General features: G+C 40.9%; 1 protein-coding gene across 4 annotated transcripts in view; it reads left to right on the forward strand.

The window, feature by feature from the left end:
* Nucleotides 1-18,396, forward strand: part of LIMS1 (LIM zinc finger domain containing 1) — a gene marked incomplete at both ends in the record, with an annotated part of 79,917 nt that extends 61,521 nt beyond the window's left edge. For 3 of the 4 annotated variants that reach the window (XM_080363823.1, XM_080363824.1, XM_080363822.1), the window contains 8 exons: nucleotides 5,916-5,982; nucleotides 8,011-8,131; nucleotides 9,096-9,245; nucleotides 10,678-10,828; nucleotides 11,626-11,718; nucleotides 13,626-13,674; nucleotides 16,178-16,253; nucleotides 17,051-18,396. In XM_080363823.1, coding sequence (XP_080219949.1) covers nucleotides 5,916-5,982; nucleotides 8,011-8,131; nucleotides 9,096-9,245; nucleotides 10,678-10,828; nucleotides 11,626-11,718; nucleotides 13,626-13,674; nucleotides 16,178-16,253; nucleotides 17,051-17,165 — 822 coding nt within the window. Of the gene's footprint in view, nucleotides 1-5,915; nucleotides 5,983-8,010; nucleotides 8,132-9,095; nucleotides 9,246-10,677; nucleotides 10,829-11,625; nucleotides 11,719-13,625; nucleotides 13,675-16,177; nucleotides 16,254-16,497; nucleotides 16,646-17,050 lie in introns of those variants that run through there. The other variant, XM_080363821.1, reaches the window with a different exon arrangement.
* Nucleotides 18,397-20,916: the final 2,520 nt, after the last annotated feature.

Raw genomic sequence — 20,916 nt, forward strand, 5'->3', positions numbered from 1 at the left:
AGAAGTGTACAGAGGAAGCATACTTCTTAGAGGAGAACAGTCATCTGGAAGGAAACCCCAGCATCACGTGGTCCATCAGAGGTTTATTGCTGAGCTGAGTGAGGCCAACATGGCATGTGAAAAGTTGCTCAGGGAGGTGACCAATAAGTCAGCATGCTGAGATCAGGGTGTGCAGAGAGCCCAAACCTGATGGGGCCTATGTATGGTCAGCTCTAGGTTTAACAAATTGGAGCATTCAAAATCAGCTTTTCTTATACTCTTTCAAGGGTTGAAACCCTCTCTCACTTGTATTTCTCAGCCCAAGATAGGTTGCCCTCAGCTTAGATGGGTATTTTGATATTAGTGTCATTTTCTTTCACCTGTTGTGGGGATCCAGGATGTGGCTCAGCTATCTCAAGTACAAAGTGGCTTTAGTGAAAGCCTTAGACTGGTTCATAAACTAATGAAGTGACTGGTATAGGGAAGGGTAGATGATGCAAGACAGGGAATTATAGTTTGAGAGATAAGGTCCTGCTCCGGTAGCTTGCAGTCCAACATACAGTAGCAGTTGCAGGATTTATGTCATGCCGTGATCTCAAAAGGAAGGTGAGCAAGTGAGTAAAAAGCACAGTGCTGTGCTCTTATATACTGTGTGCCATCCTTCTGGCAAGAGCACAGCAGTAGTATTTCTGATTTTACAGGACCATGGCGACAAGGAAAGGCTGAGGGAGGAGTGTGGATTGGAAAAGAGATGGCAAAGGGGATTCCTGGGGTTTGCTTTCTCGCATCTTGTTTGAGGATCAAAAGACTTTTCAGTGCTGTAGGGATAGTGTTGCATAAATTGTGGTAAATGAGCCACTAGTGTTCCCTAAGACATCAAAAGGTGAGCTGCAAGGCAATAGCAATTAAAAAGAAACAAAACAGAACACCCTCTAGATACTTACACATTACATTACAATTGTTAATATCTACTGAGCGGCTGCTGTCTTGCAGCTGTGGTAAGGAGTCCTGATGTGTTAAGACCCGAGGCAAAAGTAGAGTGATACAGATGTTTTAAAACTCAAATCTTTGTAGCTATGTTAATAAAATTGTCTTAAAACAATAAAATGTAGTTTATTTACATAACAAGTACTTTATTCATCCTTTTCCTGACTCAAAAAGCAGTGGGGCGATCCAGGGACCTCTTTCAGAAAGTTGAATGGTCCTTCGTTTAAGATAAAATTTTGAGAAATCCTGCACTGGGCAGGCTGTACCTCGTAGCTCAGGGGTGTCAAACTCATTTTCACTGTATGAATGTAGGAGTAGTTACATTTATACAGTCTTAAAATTGCATTCAGCCCCTTGAAGGCAATCATGAGGCTGATGTGGCCCTCGGTGAACATGACAGACTCACTGACACCCTTGTCCTAGAGGTTGAAGGAGGACTGCAATGGAAGGAAAGTCTTACCTTTGCACCTAATCCAGGAATATAACAGTATCTCTGTTGCTTACTATGGCCATGTCTGGATGTCCTTGGCAGGACCAAGTATCTTGGTGGTGTTTAGATATATTGGATGCAGGCATTTTGTTTCCTGCTGGTACCTTGTTGACATTCATATTAGTCTTTGAGCACTCTTACTGCAAAGTGATGCTCCCTGTTAAAGACAGTTTTGCAGAAGTGCGTGTTGATAGATTTTCCTGGGCATGAAAACAGCCCTGTGTACTAAACACATTTTGGTTAACACTGTTAGGGTTTGGTTTTTTTTCAGGCTGAATAGACTTTTTGTTCTGGAGAAATGTTACATAGAAAGTGGAAAGTTTCAATTAAGAATAGACACTTTTTTGCCATAACTATTACAGAGGTAAAATAATTGTGGTGAGGATTAAATGAATACGTAAAGACTTGTGTGGGGGTTGAACCCTTCTATCACACTTCTGCCTCTAGCCTTTGTAGTGTCTACCACAAGATCTTGCAGTTTCTCTCCACGCCAGCAAGTCTATCTGTGGCTGCTAAAGAGAGGTATTTTTCACTCTGCTTGAGCCCTCTGACAGCCTTCAGGTGATAGCTCATAAATCTTACTTGGCCTTCCTCCCTCATCTATACTGGCCTGTCATGGGCATCTTCTAGAGAGTGGGGAGGCCAGTAGATATCTGTGCTGTCCCAGCCCTTGTGCCTTTGCGGCTGTTTCAGATGGGAAATCTGCAGCAGGGCATTCTTCTGTATCTGTGCACCCCTTTAGGGGGTCTGTGCATGTCCTGTGCTGCCAGAATGGCTCTCACTTAGCCATGGTAGTCAGTGAGATTGCAGTGGAAAACTCCAACATGTTTCCTGGTGGTGCTGCTCAAAGGAGAAGGGGGGACAAAGGCACAGCTTGCTCGTCTTCATTCCACACCTCTGTGCCAGAGGTGGGAGCATACGGGGTGATAGTGTTTGGGGGAGAGGGAGGGACAGCCCTAAGAAGGTAGAGGGTGAGCTTAGGTTGGCCAATGCTCAGGAGATGACTGACGAGACTTGAGGTGACCTGTATCACTGTCAAGAAAAAAAGTCTGGAGAAGACAGGCAGAAAGGAGATCTTGCTCTGACTGGTTTAATGCACTCTTCAAGAAGATGGATGTGTTTGGAGGTGTGGCCAGGTAACATGCTTTTCTGAACATGTTCCCCGTGGGTAAACACAGACATTGTTGGTCACCCTGCATGAGTTTGTGTTTATTCTGTGCCTGCTTTAGCTAAGCTAGTGTTTTTTGGAAACAATCTCCAGCTCTGAGCAATGGGGAAGTCAAATATTCTTCCCCTTCTTATCACAAACCTTGCTGGGTTTCCCCAGTTAGTCATTAAGCTACTTGTCACGTTTGCCCTCAGACGCTGCTGTGATAAGCTTTCATGCTCTGCTCCATGGGGTCAAGGGGCCAAAACTAGTTTGGCCATGTGGGAAGAAGTTCTGATGTAGGTCTCCTGCACAGTGGGACATGTCTCCAAACTGTCTGTAGGGACCCCGACCAGCACAGCTCACTGTGGTCTGGCACCAGAGCTGAACCTCTTGCAGGCACAAGCGGTGCAGTGGTAGAGCAGTGCACCTCTGCAGCTGGGAGTTCGCACAGTGTAGCAGCAGGCATCAGCTGTGCCAGTCTAAAAATAAGTAATTCTGGAAAGAGAAGGACTTCCAGGATACTTTTTAAAGTTTTCCACATCTTTTTGATGTTTTTTTAGGCACTCGACCTAAACAGAAATTAGCACAAGTGCATGCCAGCAGAATTTCCGAACTCACCATGCTTGGCCATCTGATATGAAGCAGTAGCAATTCTGCTCTGCTTTTACTCCTCTGCCTGGAAGCCATGTATTCCCTAGAATTGCTGCTGCCAAGTCTTACAACAGGTAGCAGCACACAGTCTTGTACTAATAGCAGCAGAACAGCTGGTTTAAATGGAGAGCTTCAGAAGCAGCGTGCTCAGAGGGACGGGCTGGCCCCACTGCAATCTGTCAGCAGGCATTTCTTCCAAGAGGGTGCAAGAATGGCTCCTCCCTACTAGAGGTTGCCTGTGTCTCCTACTGGGGAGTGTGGGCACCTCACCTTTAGATATGGAAGATCTTGAGAGATGAGTCCTACCCCTGGTCCAGGTGCCCCTTAAGAGCCTTTTGCTGGGCGCTTTCAGAAGAAGCCAAACCTGCTCTGCGTTGTGCTGAGATCAGGGAGATGGAAGGACTTAGCAAGGTGCATCCCACAACAGAAGAAATACAGCAAAATCCTTATGAGTACTCACAAAAGCTATAATTGAGGAATCTTTATTGTTGTTGCTATTATTCTATTATTGTTGTTGTTATTATTATTATTATCATTATTATTATTATTATAGAATGTCACGTGACTTTTGGTATTGTTGATGGTATTGCTTTCAGTTTTGGGGTTTTTTCCTAAGATGTTTATAATAACCTATAGGAAGATTAAAGGAGTGTGTGGGTGTAATGTGCTTGTCGGATTTGTTTCTATTCCAGTTGCACCTCGAGTGTTTTCTTAAAATGTTCTTCACCAGGAGCTGCCTTAGAGGATGGGTCTTTAAAGACTCAGGTTTTGTGCATGTCTTTCCACTAGGTTAGATAAAACCATGGAGATCAGCTGGAGGTTACGTCATGGTGAAATGTTCTGTGCAGAGCCATTTAATGTCTGGCCCTCCAGCATACAACAGTCAAATGACCTGGCTTTTTAAAATATGTGCTGTGGGATTTATTGTAGAAGCTCAAGGCTTTCTCTGGTGGATGAACTGCTGGGTCATCCACAAGAGACAGCGCAAATGAGCCAAGAATGTTGAAAATATAAACAAGACTGAATGGTAACTAACCTGTCTGATGCACATCACAGGGGTAGAAAACCTGTTTGGTTTGCCCAGCTCAACATGTGGTGGTTCTGAAATCCAAGAAAACCTATGCATCTCCCATTGGACCGCTTGTTTACACGAAACAGGAAGCTTGTGGATTTTTTCAGTTAAAAAGTATTCTATTGAGCAGGAAGCAAGTACAATTCTCAATGGAGCAATAATTCCCCTTGCTCTTTGAGACAGTAATAGTCCTCTGACTCTCTTTTTTTAAAAAAAATAAAAAGCTGCAATTTAAAAAGTCATCTATTTTAGAGTATTACACTGGAAAAACACTTGATAAATTGCTAGCAGACTTCTGAACGAGTCTGTATTGAGCATGTCTTTGTGTTTCTAGTAGGTGCAGTTCAGGTTTGACACAGGAATTGAGTTTCTGATCTCAAGTATCCAGTGACTTCTGGAGTATTTAATTAGATTCCCATCCTGCCAGTGGCTCTGTATATTGCACGAGTAATTACTATACTTATATTGTATTTGATCCGTGGAATTTCCTAGTATAAAACAGGTAATCTTGAAGCACCTTGCTGTGTTTTCTGTCTGTGCACCAAAATTTAATTTTTGGGTAGTTATTTTATGCGATTCACTTTGTTTTGTGTTAGACCCAGTAAAAAGAAAGGAGTGGGGTTTCCTGCTAGCTCCTTTTTTCCAGTGTTTTAACACAAGACACTCAAACATTTCGTAGCATACCTAATATTGTCTGTCTGGTTTTGACATGCTAGTTGGCATGTGTCTCTGGTAATGATGTGCCTAAAGGTATGTAAATGTTTCCTTTCATTTCAGGACATACTCGCCTACATGTTTTTACATATTTTCCAGCTAAGTTTCTAATGCAGTGCTGTAGTACTTCTTCTTTTTCATATTTTTTTTTCTATGCAAGCTTGAACTGTAGCTGAACTTCTCTAAGCTGTGAAAAAATTCAGATCCAAATCCAAATCTCTTAAGATTGGTTCCCTGTTTCATCAGGTCGATATAGTGAACTTTGTCCCTTAAAATTTGGACTCAATGAGCTTAAGAATCTTTTCCAACCTAAGTGATTCTATGATTCTGTGAAAGAAGCATCATGAAGGAGAAATCTTATTTCTCTTCATGTTTTGTCTGTACTGCTTCATAAATTGCTAAAATTTCTGTCCCTGAGTGTTCCACCTCCCGCTGTACTTACGTCCCCCAGCTTGCTGGGTCATTCTTGCAGGAAATGTAGATGGGAGAAGAGATCAAATGGGTTCAAGGAAAATGCTTCCCCTCAGGAAAGGTTTTTATTAGCTATTTTCCTGCCCGGAATTCTCTCAGTTGCATCAGAGTTTCAGCAGTTTGTCAGAAATTCAGATGTCTGTTGCAATGTAAATGGGTGTTGGAAAATGCCTTACACCCTCAGCTGTATTAGAGGAACGGCGTGCTATTAATGCTACGTGCTAACTAGTAGCTAAGTTAAGGTGGGTGGATTTAATGCCTAGCACATAGTCTCTTTTTTTGTGCAGCCCCTCATGTTTTACCACCTAATTGCATCTGGAAACAAACTGGTATGTTACAGCATTTATGTTAAGGGCATGCTCCTTGTCCCTCTAACGCTCAGATTTTTTTTCCATTTGCAGTTTGAAGGGAGGAAGTACTGCGAACATGATTTTCAAATGCTTTTTGCCCCTTGCTGCCATCAATGCGGTAAGTTTTACTTCAAGATTAAACACTTCACACTGCTCACAAATGGGAATGTCACTGGGAGAAGACATGCAACCCTTGTATATGTTCTTGGGGAGGTGGCCCTGTGCAGCTGAGCATCTAAACTTCCAGAATGAACTGGACTTCAGAAAAGCTGGAGAGCTGCTTTTCCTAGAGGTCATCAAACAATAGGATTAAAAAAAAAAAGTTTCCTTTATTTGTAGAGTAATCAGTTTAGCTGTTGATCCAGCGATCCAATGAACAGGCCATTCATGACTCCTGATTATATATATCTATACATCTGCATGTACTCATATTTGGCCCTTCTCATGCAGCTGAAAACATGCAACAAGTCTTTGTCATCTGCTTTGACTATTGTAACCCACCTGTGCTGTCCTACTCCACAGAAGTGGGGACAGTCTTCATCGTCTAGTGTTGTAATCAAATGATCGTCGGCTGGTCCCCCATTGTACTTTTGAAACAAATATCTTTAAGGCTTCAGCAGCTCACGTCCAGCTTACATAACATTGAGGGCTGCTTTTTGCTGCTTTTTATTTGCCACTCTTGATGTAAATGCTTGCGTGTCTGCTGTGTTGTAATCATTTGCATGGTTTTTTCCCCCTGTGTGTAACACACCGTGCTCGGGCAGGGCTGGGAAGTGATTACTTGACTGTTACATAACCTGATCTGGAAGCTCTTGCATTTCTGTGGCACCTTGGCAAGGCACTGCAGCTTTCACTTATCTCAGTGAGGCCTTTCCCAATGCAGACAAAACTGAGAGAGAAAGAATTAGATGTTATGGACCTTTTAATTTAAAGCTGCAGATGTGAAGGAGCAGGGGAAGAGGAAGAAGAGGGTCAATGGCAATTTCTGAGGAGCTATGCTGCCTATCTCCAGGATTTCTCCTGCCCAGGCAGCACAGCTCCCACTGCTCCTGCTCTGGCTTCTTGTAGGGCAAGCTCCCATCAAACCTCATCAAGGTCCTGTGCAGTGCTGGGCTTTGCCACTGCTTGGATTTAGTGCGCACAGCCAAAATCAACAGGGCTATTGTCAGCGATGAGGCCTTGAGCATTCCTGACATTTCTGGAGTCTGTCGGGGTTTATTCTTGGAAAGCTGCGGCTTCATGGGAACGCCACAGAGTCGCATGCTGGATGTTATCATCCACATCGGTTACCTGCCCCATCACTCCCCGTTGGCAGCTGTTTGAGTTGTATGTTCTCCAAAGCCAGGACTCATCCTCCCACAGCACTGGGAAGCTGAGCTCCCAACACATTTTATGCAGAGCCTTTGCGCTGCTCAGGGGCCTTGGCCACACCGTCCGCATGGAGAACGGCTGAATCATGTGTGTGGTGGACATGACTCCACTGTCTGTGCTGTACAGTCACACAGTGCATGCAAAACAGTGGTTCTCACACTGTTTTTTTTAATGCCTCACAGAACAGGACTCCTCATGGTGTGTCAGAAGTTGTGTGTGTTAGATAGGCTTTTCTGCAGCTTTGCTGCACCTTTGCATTTCAATTCTGTGGGGTTTTTTTGCAGGAGCCACCCAAGCTCAGTTCTGTTGTGCTTTGAGCACAGAGCCCCTTCACAGCTTGATCCTAGTGGAGTAGAAACCACTGCTACTTACGTGACAAGTTAAAATTGTCATCTTCGAAAAGAAGAAGAAAGGTGATGAGGACACAAGAAAGCCATATTATATAAAGAACTCCATATATTTCTTAGCAGCTTAAGAACACATAAGTAAAAACATGGAAGCGATTGAAACAGGATGATTGACGAGAGATGGTGGAGTATGCATATAGAAGGGCCTGTATGTAAAGAACAGAAGGTGTTCCATCAACAAGGACATTTTCTTCTAACCCACAGCAAAAAAAGACAAGCCAAATTCCAGAGTTTAGAACCAAAGCTGTGACACTGAAAGCAGATCTAGGGGGAGGAAGAGAATGATGACATTGCAGCAATTCAGTCGTGGATTGCTTTTGACTTTGTCTAGCGTGGTATTTTTTATCCTGGTGTTGTGTTTCTTACAGGTGAGTTCATTATTGGTCGTGTTATTAAAGCTATGAACAATAGTTGGCATCCAGAGTGCTTCTGCTGTGATATCTGTCAACAAGTATTGGCTGATATTGGATTTGTCAAGAATGCCGGCAGGTAGATGTTCACCCTTCCTTCTGTTACTCATCATGAATAAAGTGAACTAAGTGGGGGGACTGAGAAGCTTTGGTTCCTGACACTTTCTAGCTGAGGTGGAGCAACTGAAGCATCTTTTGTGGGGAAAAGATCTAAGCCAGGGGTGTATAAATGTAGGAGTAGTTACACTTATAGAGTCCTAAAATTACATTCGGCCCTTTGAAGGCAACTGCGAGGCTGATGTGGTCCCCAGTGAAAATGAGTTTGACACCCCTCATCTAAGTGCATTACAAAGCTAAGAATGGGTATCTTAAAATATACTCTTAAAATATTACAAGTTTACCTACTTCAACAACAGATTTGTCAGCAAACATTCTTTACCTGGTGATATTTAAAAGCCATAATAAGGGAGAAAACATTCAGATACAGAAGCATTGTCTTTGTTTTTTTAATACCAGTTTTTACTTTATTTTCCAACTTGGGGTTCCAATTTTGGTCTAGTTTAGCACCTTAGTTATTAATAATTTCTTTAAGTTTAGTGGGATCCTTCACAGAGTAGGATATTTTTTACCAGCTGTGATCAGAAGAGTGTTTTACAAGGGCCATTGGCTTCATATTTATAATATGATCTACATAGTTATCTACAGAATTAGGACCTGTGCACTCATCCAGCTTCCAGTCTAAATTTTTAAGATTTTGAGAGTAAAACATTCAGCATTGAGAATCTGTAGCAAACTTTGTTTTCTGTGTTTCAACACAGCTTAAACTCAAATAAGCAGAAGAAATTATACTCCTGCGGTGACAGAAAATAAAGTGATCACCCTGCCTCTTCTGAACTTGGTTGATCTAGCAAGGAAATTTTTTAAGGAGTATTTTCCCTCCAGAAAGGGCTGATTGAAATGAGGTTCTAATAGTTTTTTGCTTCATATTTTGCCCTCTAGTACCTGGTACCAGTATTTAACCTCTCTTTTTTATGCTGTTTCAGGCATCTCTGCCGTCCTTGCCATAACAGGGAAAAAGCCAGAGGCCTGGGAAAGTACATTTGCCAGAAGTGTCATGCCATTATTGATGAACAGCCTCTCATATTCAAAAATGATCCTTATCACCCTGATCACTTCAACTGTGCAAACTGCGGGTAACTTGAGTTCTACACAGGAAAACAGGAAAATGCTGGGTTTATTTGCTTCATCAATATACATGTTAAAGTGAAAACCTGCCCTGTACAACTGGCAACAAGGCGGGGGGGGGGGGGGGGGGGGTTGGGTGCCTCACGGCCAGATGTGTGTTGCTGCTTTTAGGGTGCTGGAGTTGGGCCTTTAGTTCAAATGACAGCTGAGCTGTTGGGGAGTAATGAAAGGTTTGGGCTCTGCAGGGCAAGGTGGTACCTTGGGAAATGTGGACACAGATAATGGTTTCTGTAGTAGTGAAATGATAGCTTGTTATTCTGTTAGGAGAGGAAGAAAAGCAGTCTTCTTTGGCTGCTCGAGTTACTATCTTGCCTGTGTTATTTCCTTTTAGATGAGTGGCATGCAAACCTTATTCTCTTCTTTTAAGGCCTATACATTTCTTAGAAACTTTCTCCTGCCTCATTTTATGAGCCTTTGCAACTGTAGTACATGAAGCTGCACATTGCTACATCCTGCACTGATGCAGGGATCAGGGGACATTGTAGGATATAGCAGAGAATTTTAGTTGTTTATTTCTGGTGAAAAGGAAGCTATCATCCATCTAAACACAAGGAGAAACTTCTTTACTTTGAGGGTGCCAGAGCACTGGAACAGGCTGCCCAGAGAGGTTGTGAAGTCTCCTTCTCTGGAGACGTTCAAAACCCACCTGGACACATTCCAGTGCGATCTGCTCTGGATGCACCTGCTTTAGCAGGTGGGTTGGACCAGATGATCTCCAGAGGTCCCTTCCAACCCCAACCATTCTGTGACTCTGTGATCATTTCAGTGCCATAGCAAAGGCTGATCGAAATAACGTAGTGTTGTGTCAGTGGCAACCACTTGTGAGAACAGTAGCATTTAAAGTTTAGCTTATCTAAGTATTCCAACCATGCAAATTACTAAAAAGCAGAGTGTATGAGATTCTGCAATTGGCAATGAATAAGCATAGCCAGCTCATGTAGGTCTGTAGTTTTCTTTCTCCGAAGTTTGATACAACAGGGAAAATGTACCTAGAGGTAGAGGAATACATTTTACTTTCAGTTACAGTTATGCAAATCTAAAATAAACTGGTGATAAGTGTGCCAGACTATAAGCCAAACATAGCTATGGATTGCACACACACATTTGTGCTACATAACCTGAATGCAGAATGACAATAGCTCAGTAGCTGTTCTCAGAGAGACGTAGTGCATCTGTCTTAGCAGCTTCTTCTCAATTTACTGTGGACTTGATCAGTCCTGAACTGTGTTGAACTGTGTCATATTTGATGCTGCTGCATTACTGTAGTACAAATACAATTCCATAAACAAATGCTAATTCTTTTTTCTTTTCAGAAACTCTGAAGAGTTGACATTGTTCAGTGGCTTTATTCATGCTCTCAATTCATTAACTTTTGAACAGGAAGGAACTTACTGCTGATGCTCGTGAGTTGAAGGGAGAATTATACTGCTTACCCTGCCACGACAAAATGGGTGTCCCCATCTGTGGGGCATGTAGAAGACCAATTGAAGGTCGGGTGGTGAATGCTATGGGCAAACAATGGCATGTGGAGGTAAACATCAGATAATACATTTTCTTTTCCAAACATAAATACTAACATACTTATCTGGGATTTTGCAATCAGTTTCAATGAAAGGATTAGCAAAGTATTCAGCAGTGATTGGTAAACGCCTTCTCCTAATTCCATCCTCAACCTTCTTGTGGCTGGTGTTCCACTGTGAAATGGAAGTTATCTCCTACCTTACAAAGAGCTTTGACTGTGAAGCTGAAATCAGTAATCAGACGAGGCACTATGAGGTCCTTACAGAAGAAAATTTCAGAGTGAAAGACAGTACATGTGGAAAGGCAGTAAAATTCTGTGGCAACCGTAATATTACTGAGCATCATAACACCCTTGTGCCTTCCAGAGCCACCTGCCATGTAAATACCTCTAAAGCACTTTATGTGAGGGTTCACATTTCAAGGCCATGTAGAAGATTTAGGAAGATAAACAGTCTATTCCTTTTGTTGTTTTGAAAATCTCCTTCAGCAAACATGTTCACAGGAGTCTAATGTTGGTGCAAATGATTTAAAGTCTCTCCATTCTGCTAACTAATAACATCAGAATCTCTTTGCTTGATTTATACTTTGGGTAACTTTTGGATTGAAATGTTGAAGACATTAAAAGGAGCATTATTTTAATAGTCTAAATGTAGAAACAAAAAAAATTAACTCTCCTTTTCCAGATGGCACAGCTAGCTCAGTAGACCTCAGTTATGTTCAGTACTGGGCTTGGTTGGTTTGCTTTCCAGAAAAAAAGTACCATTACTTCCAAGTAATCTAAAATAATGTATGCAATTTTCTTTGTAGCATTTTGTTTGTGCAAAATGTGAAAAGCCATTCCTGGGTCATCGTCATTATGAGAGAAAAGGCTTGGCATATTGTGAAACTCACTACAATCAGGTAAGATTGCGTATTTCATAAAATGGTGGTAATTGGTAAACTCATGAACTGGTTTTATTAGGTAGAGATGGAAAACCGTGGACATTCTTCTGTTTTCTTATAGGCACCTGTGGGTGTAAGGCCAATTAGTCAATGTTCAGTGGCAATTAATTTATACAGATTTCTCTATACGCTGGTCTGGTGCTGAGAAAGAAAACTGGAGGTATTTCACAAAGTCTAGCCAGGACAATCAGTATCAAGTTGTGCAAGCTTGGTGGTCCTTAAGTAGAGCTGTTACCAACTTTTACTTGTCTATGAGATCAGAGCGGCTAATGACATTGAGAAAGACACTGAGGTGCCAGAGCAAGTTCAGAGAAGAGTAACGAAGCTGGTGAAGAGTCTGGAGCACAAGTCTGATGAGGAGCAGCTGAGGGAACTGGGGCTGTTCAGCCTGAAGAAAAGGAGGCTGAGGGGAGACCTTATCACGCTCTGCAACCACCTGAAAGGAGGTTGTAGCATGGAGGGGCTTCGTCTCTTCTCCTGAGTAACAAGTGACAGGACAAGAAGAAATGGCCTCAAGTTGTGCCAGGAGAGCTTTAGATTGGATATTAGGAAAAAATTATTCACAGAAAGGGTTGTCAGGCATTGGAACAGGCTACCCAGGGAAGTGGTAAAGTCACCATTCCTGGAGGTGTTTAAAAGATGTGTAGATGACATTCCTAGGGACATGGCTTAGAGGCAGACTTGGCAGTGACAGGTTATCGGTTGGACTCAATGATCTTAAAAGTCTTTCCCAACCAAAATGATTCTATGATTCTGTGGCACCCAATTTTTCCCAAGAAGCTAAAGGAGATTTGCCACTCAGTAGCTGCGGTTTGAGACGAGACCCTAGTGAGTACTGTGGTTTTCCCTACAGCTGCTACTCTAAGATAAATGTGTGTTAACAACAGCTGCATCACCCAGCTCATTCATTAGGTTGCTGAAGACTGCAGACTGAATTTGTCAGAGGACACCACCTAGTGACAACTTGCATTTATATAGGAGTAATATCGCATGGTACCATCTCTCTCCAGACTCCCTTAATTGTGCAGTCCAGCACCACCGCCGTATAGACCTTTTTTATTTGAAAGCAATCTGCATTGTGTCACGTCCACCTCTTTGCTTGTATAAATACAAGATTAGGGGTTACATCTGGGAGTTGTAAGGCATCTGCTAATTACAGACAGATTCTTAATTTGTCAGTGATGAGGGGCAGATGATTGAGATGTTGCTGGCATACTTGTAAACAATAAATGCCATGACATGAGTAGTCATAGTGTTGCAGCCATAATGGGGCAAGTACATGTACCAGACAGGAGTTGTATGTAGTGTGCATATCTTCTTACTGGGTTAACTACTAAACTTAGAAAAGACACATGAACTTTTATGCACTTCTTAATTGTTGTGTTGTGGACAAATGTTAAGCCTGGAAGTAGAATGAATTATTTGTGGCCGTTTTTTTTTTTAAAAAAAATAAAAATAACATTTCCCTACAGTTTTTACCAGAAAGAGCAATATGTTGTTCTAGTCATGCATGTAAGTTCAAACGTTAAATTGGCTGATTAGTAATACTGTGTATGTGACACTGATTGCTGTATTTCAGATGTTCAGGATTAGAGAAATGTTAAAACGAAATCATATTTGCAGAGGATCAAACAGATGTAAACAAATGTTTTTGTCTGTAATATTATAAAGATGTTTTGTCAGAAAATGATGCAAAACGCATTTGGAAAACCAAACCAAATTTGCCAGCATTCTCTTTATTTTACTGAAATAAATAGGAAAGCTATTGTGCCCATCAGCTGAAATATAGTTATTTTGTTAGTGTGAGAAGCTACTCTCAATAAAGTCATTACATTAACAATTATTTACTTCTCTTTCCTTTTCAGCTATTTGGTGATGTTTGCTTCCATTGCAACCGTGTGATTGAAGGAGATGGTAAGCACTTTTGTAACTGTTTCCTCAATGTTCCTTTCTGATGGAAGTTCTCTTTATAAGTGGAAGTAAGGGAAAAGCAGCCTCCTGTTGAATCCTTGATTGCTCTCATTTAAACAAAACCAACCATTCTCTTAATCAGAAATTAGGTTAGAGCTGATTAGTCAGAGACCAAATGGTAAGAAAGCCTTACAGCGAGTGTTTCATGATGGTAGAAGACCACCCAGGGGCTGAAGAGAACTGTGGCCAACTGGAAACCCCTTAGTGAGATGCAAAGGCCATGGCTGCTGTGAGATGCACTGGGGTGGATTCCTGCTGCACCAGCTTCAAAGAAGAACACATGCAAGGGCAAGGATGACCACACGGGCATCTCCTCAAAGGAATTTAGGGGTCATGAACCAAATTTGAAAGTACTTAAATAGTGAAAAATGTGGGTGGGTACTCGGATTATTTTTTTTTAGGTGCCTAGTTTCCATTATTTCAGTTTGGTTCCTGGAAATATTTACCTGTCTATCACAGGCACCCATCTTTTAAAAATCTAGGCTGATAATAATATCACAAACCCAAGAAAGATTGTATTTGGAAAAATGTGTCTTATAAATGCAGAACTGGAAGCAAGTGGTTTAAGTTTAGAGGGTTTTTTGAGGCGGGGAGGGTGGGAAGTGTTTTGGATGGGTTTTTTCGGACAACCAGCTATGATAAAATGCCAAAAAGAAAATTATTCTACCCGAAATAACGCAACATTGTTATGTGCCTGTTTACCCCTGCCTGAAGTAAATACCGTAATACCAGTGTTATCTTCACCTAAGCCAAAGCCCGTAGCAAAGTAGGAGGAAGCCTCTAGTGTGTAAAAAGAGACGTAAACTAGTTTACAGTCATGTAACTACCGGGTGAGACCTACATTACCGGACTATACCTGCAGAGCTACAATCCAAAATGCTTTGGAGGAAACACTGTCCTCCTTTTCCATAAAATCCTACTAGAATGAGCAGAACTGGATCTTGAGGTGAATGAAAAAATTCAGATAACTACATCTCAGTGTGTTTCTAACTCTTCACCCTGTAATCTGACACCCATATTGTGTATTTTGGTCACTGAACTGAACAGAATATAGTGTAATGCAGTGATTTCTTTATTTTCAGTGTACATCATCAGTTACATTTCTTCTTTCATTTCTGCACACAAATTTGACACTGCTGTCACAAATTTTAAGTATCTAGTATTGATCTCTCTGGTGAAACAAACATCTGTGGCAGCACTTTTTCAGGAGGATGTCTATGACTGTATTGCAGAGCATGCTTGGGAGCATAAACTTTCTTTTAAATAGTATTATTTTGGCAAGCAGTGGAATAATTATGTATCTGTAGACATGCTTGTCCCATAGTACAGGAAAAAAAGCTCTGCATAACAATGCTCTGGTTTGGTTGTTGTTGAAAAATGTATTTCATGAGAAAACCATTGTCCTGCATCTTCTGACTTAGATTAGAAGAGAGGCAAATTGTGTCAGAAAAAAGTGGGAAGGTAAATTGAAAGAGAGGAAGATACAGAGAACAGAGAAAATAGTTATGTTCTCTCCAAAGCAAAGAATAAATATACATCCAAGTTTGTCTTGATCAAGTAATTTATCCCTCAAGTCCATTAATTTTTTCTCCTTGGTAGTGCTGTTTTACCAGCAGCGTCCTGACTGCTGGCTTCACTTTATTTCCTTTGGCTGGGCAAGCGCTCCTGTCAATGGTTCTGCAGCCTGAACAGGAGCTGAGAGATGACACCGAGTCAAAACATAAAACACCTTCTTGCTGGATGGCTATTCAGCTGTCAGTCTCCTGATTAAGTTGGAAATATGGCCTCATAAAGCAGTTGCCTGAGGTCAGCGTGCTGTGAGGTGGAAGCAGGCAACAGGAGGCAGAAATGGGTTAAACTGGTCTTTCTGGTGAACAAAGCGTTATATGTGTCCTCAGAGACAGTTTTGTCAATGCTTCATAGCCCTGCTGTGCTACACTCACATGTGCCTTCCCAGTCTTGCCACATTACTGTTATAGAATCACAGAATGGTTGGGGTTGGAAGTGACCTCTAGAGATCATCTGGTCCAACCCACCTGCTAAAGCAGGTTCTCCCAGAGCAGATCACACAGGAATGTGTCCAGGTGGGTTTTGAATGTCTCCAGAGAAGGAGACTCCACAACTTCTCTTGGGCAGCCTGTTCTAGTGCTCTGGCACCCTCAAAGTAAAGAAGTTTCTCCTCATAGTCAGATGGAACCTCCAATGCTTCAGTCTGTGTCTGTTGCCCCTCATCGCTGGGCACCACTGAAAGGAGTCTGGCCCCATCCTCTTGACATCCACCCTTCAGATGTTTGTAAGCACTGATAACATCGCTTCTCCATAATACTTGGGACAAAAATCAAATGACTGTTCTTCATGTCTCATAAGCTTAAAATTTTTGTAATACGGTTTTTTTTCCTTGTCTGCAATGCTAATGATTTCTTTTTTTTTTTCCCCATCGCCCTAGTTGTGTCTGCTCTGAATAAGGCATGGTGTGTGCACTGTTTCGCTTGCTCAACTTGCAACACTAAGTTAACACTCAAGTAAGTTTACCAATAAGTGTGATGCCTTCAAAACATATCAATGGTTATCTTTGAAGTGTTGCTGTAGTGTAACGGTGATGGTATGAAAAACACACAAGCAGCACTAAGAAAATATGTGCATCTTTCTTCCTCTTGCTCCACTTACTAATTTACATCTCTTTTAGCTATGTATTCAGGTCTTCTTTCAGTCTTCTTAACTCTTCTCCTTTTCTGTCCTTTATTTTTTCTGTGTTTAACTCTAAAGGGATAAGTTTGTTGAAATTGATCTAAAACCTGTCTGCAAACACTGTTACGAGAAAATGCCAGAAGAATTTAAGCGGCGACTTGCCAAACGGGAACGTGAAGCAAAGGATAAAGAGAAGCAGAAAAAGAAAAAGCCAATCTGTTTGTAAACTCTTTTTCCTTCTCACCACCACCTCTGCTCCTTTCTTCTTTGGTCAGTGCTAAGGATGCTTTTATTTTCAGTTATTGCATGAATTTATGCCAATCAAAACCAAAATATTTTTCACACAACTGCAACTTCAACATTAAGTTGTTATTCTGTTATCTTATGTTTAGTCTCTTTAGCTCTGCAGTTAGGTTTGAAAGCCTTTTCAAATGACAGTTAACAAGTATGGACATCTGGGTAAAAACTGCATTACTGTTTACAATGTATAACCTTGTGAAAGTAACTTCATATTTCTATGCATAAGTTGCAGTTGTGATCTTCTGCTTGTGCACATTTAATAGGATACTTTTTTTCCCCCCCACTATCCCTGCTGATAAAACTTTGTCTGGTTTTTGCTTTGTTGTTTTAGGAACAAATTTGTTGAGTTTGATATGAAGCCTGTCTGCAAAAAGTGTTACGAGAAGTTTCCTCTAGAGCTGAAGAAAAGACTGAAGAAACTAGCTGAAACTTTGGGAAGGAAGTAAAGGCTTCAGCTGGTCCCCTTCCTTTGTGAAAATCTTATATATATTACTGGGTGGGAGGGGTGCTGCTTTGAGTCTGCGATCAGACAACAAATTATGATGTGTGCCTTTTATCAAATCAAAATATCTTAATATTTTCTGTTCTCTATCCATGTACATTTATGCTTATTTGTTGATAAGCAGATCATACTTCCAAACTAAATTAAATACCAGCTCACCTGAAAGGTTTTTGACCCTTTTAATGCAGCTGAACTGATGCAAGTGGCCCATTCTGCACAGTAATCTCTGCGGGAATTTACAGACAGAAAATTTGCTTGTGAATACCTGCAAAAACAAACTGTGCAAATGTGTCCAACTTTAGGACCATCTATTGTCATTTATATTCATTAAAGTATTAGCCTTCAAATTAAGTATCTACAAAAAACTTGCCCAAGTCAAGTGACTTGGGCAAGAAACCAACATACTTCACCTCGTGGAAAAAGTCACACTTGGATTTCAGGCCAAAGTGGTTTCACTAAAGGATCTTTCTTTGAGGTGGTTTGAAGAGTATCACTCTGTCACTGTACAAATGACCTGCTTCTGATAGATTATGCTTACATGATGAATCTTCGTACATCTGGCTTAGCATGAAATACCTATATAAAATATATATTCCTGGTGCAAGAAATGAGCATACTCAGAACTACTTGAAATTTGCTATATTCCACTCAAAATAACACATTAACTTTTATATATGCTTTTGCATTCTATTTACTTTTTGTGCCTTATTCTGCTGGACCATACATAACAGTGTTCCATTAAATATATATATATATATAGTTTTATTTTTTATTTCATATTTTTATGCAGAAACCATATACAAGGTATTTTCAAAAGATAACATACTTTGCCTTAACTATACAGGATGCGAGAACTATTTTGTTTCAAATGTGAATACCTGAGCTTAAAATTTAGCTTCTGGACTTCACTAAGTTTCAGAACAATACTGAAAATGCGTATTTCAATTAACTGGCAATGTTACTTTTACACCTATAAGTGTAAATATACAAGGTTTGATCCTGCTAGGATCTATTTGTTTAGCCAAGAACTGAGCTCACAAATCATCAGAACTCTTTATAACGTACATTTAATTGTTTTACACTATTGACTTCTGTCCATGCAATTCTGTTTTATTTTTTCCTTTCTTATAGAAAATAGTTACTTAGAACTTCTTGATGGTACTACATTATGAAGTATGCAAACTTTTTTTTAATTAGTAATTTAGACAGATTTTATGTAATTACATTTTAGGAAGCAAAATGTTCCTTCCTGTTAATGAAAAATTAGTTGCTCCAAAATATCTGCTTTCCAATGCCATCAATAAAGGCTATGTTATTAAACCTTGTATCACCTCTCTTAAATGATTGCTTGAGAAGGGTGGGAAGGCAACTAGACTCTCTCGGTTCCCCATGCTTTTACGTGTGATTCTATGTAAATACTTCCTCTTTATCCTGATTTAAAGAAGACATATGCCTTTCCGAAGTATCCCGCTGCTTAGGCTTATGAAAGAAACCACAGCTTGTTTCATAAAGAACAACTTGATTCATCTGGATATTTTCTGAATTGACAGAGTCACTAGGTTTTCCTATAGAAAACAGAAGTTTAAGTGTATGAGTGTAAAGCATACACTTTTCTATCATTTTTTTCTCTTCCTTTCACTATAATGAAACTGTCACCCCAAACTTCCAATTTAATGTTAGGTAGGGTACTTTTTTACTGTTTTATTCTACGTAGTTATTGAATGCTTGTGACGGATGCACTTAACCCACCCTCGCCAGCCAAACCAGCAGCAGTTTGGTCCAAGTTCTAGAGGAGGGAAAGGCCTGAGTTGTAGCCAGGCCAAGAACTCCTTTTAGGAAACCCACAAGGAAGCAGAACGGCAACTGAACGCTGATGAGTTGTGGGTACAAGGAATCTCATGCAGACCTTTCCCACTGTATGCGATTTGACTACGAGTCAACCACTTTATTCTATAAATATGACAGTGTGAGTGAGCCTACTTTGAGCTCTCTCTGCTAAATAAGATGGCTGTATGGTGATGGTTTTACTACTCACACACCTATGGATAAGCCCAATCTAAGTTTCATATTAATCATTTAGCATGTAAAGAGAAGTAAATGCATAGTAAATACATTAGAAGTAATAGAAGTAAATGCATACTGAATATAAAGAATCATCAAGAAGTATAAAGTTGTGTGATTTTTAATATACTCTCTGATTCATGTTACTTAGTAAGCTGGATTTGCTGAAAACTTAAGCTGTAAAGTACTGCTCATATTTACCAAAAACAACTACACTGAACACTTGCAAGATAAGGCCTGTTTTGCACTTCACTGAGAAAAAAAAGGATTTATTCAGACAAAACAGCACCTACAAGGCTATGGACTATAAACAATGTCTAAAGCTAAACAAAACAAAGGTACATATGAGATCAGTGAAAAAGGTCCAATGAGAAGCAAGAAGACCCCAAAGTGAAATATTGCTATTGGACTGAATTGTGGTATGAATGGTTTGTAAAAGATATAAAAGTCTATGGTTTTCTAGGCTCAGGTGGGACCTCTGCGCAGGTACTCAGCTTGAGCCAGCCCTCTTGTTCTTCTACTCCATTAATGTTTTTTCTGAGAATTTTGTTTCCTGAAAGTCTGCCCTGGATACGGTTATCAGGACTCACCTGAAAGATTGCCACTGGAGCCCTAAAATATGGACACCAGAGCAAACAGTTATCAGGCAGGTAACACTTGAAAGTTTGCTTTTGTGAACAGGTACAGGCCTCCCCTGAAAGTTTACCTTCAGAGATCAAAAATACAGACTTCAGAGCGAACAGTTATCAGGGGGAGAAGAATCCTGAAAGTTTGCACCATAACGGATACAGGCCTCACCTGAAAGTTTGCCTCCAGCGCTCCAAGAGACAGGCTCTGGAGTGAACAATTATCAGGGAGGGAAGATGCCTGAAAGTTTGCTTCATGAACAGGTACAGGCACCTGGAGAGAAAATTGCATTTGACTTGGCATATTCCCTCCATGCAGTAAATAACAGAGTGAACTTGCCACTGAACTTTTTTTAAGTCCCACTTCCCTTTGAGAAATCCAAACAATACTGCAACAGTTCAGTAACTGAATGCAGTCCTAACTATGTTAAAGACTAGAAGAGCTTAAAACATCACCAAAAAAAAATGTTTACATAACTAGCATGGTAGCACTGCTGGGATTTCAGACCATGCCATGGATTTAGTAGATCATACTCAGCAACGCTTCCTCTAAATTGTAATTCACTTCTTGTTCTAGGTTTTCCACATGACTGTACATCTTTTCCTCCAGCCTATGTATGTGCAGCCCTGCTGCTTCAAGGGTCAGGGAGGGTCCGTAATCCTGAGACTAAATGGCAAGACCTGGCTCACGTCCAAATTGCTTGGGGCTACATGCTACTATGACATAGCAGCCTGGTTGCCACTCTACAGCCACAGGTCTCCTCTCGACCCTGTGGTGGCCCTGTGGCCCTATGATGGGATGTTTTTTTTCTGTTTCCAAGCTTCTAGTGGTGAACACTGTGCTATGATTCACCAAGGCAGTGATTTCTATTTCATGAACATGAGCATTTGTATCTCAGACCCCATGATGTAGCACTGAGAGTATGTGAGGGTACTTGAGGGTTCAAAGCCTAATGAGTCATGGAAAAAGGTTGGTTGGAAGGGGTAGAGATCAGCTAGCCCAACCAT

This window comes from Nesoenas mayeri (assembly GCF_963082525.1).
Source record: "Nesoenas mayeri genome assembly, chromosome: 1".
Classification (NCBI taxonomy): domain Eukaryota; kingdom Metazoa; phylum Chordata; class Aves; order Columbiformes; family Columbidae; genus Nesoenas; species Nesoenas mayeri.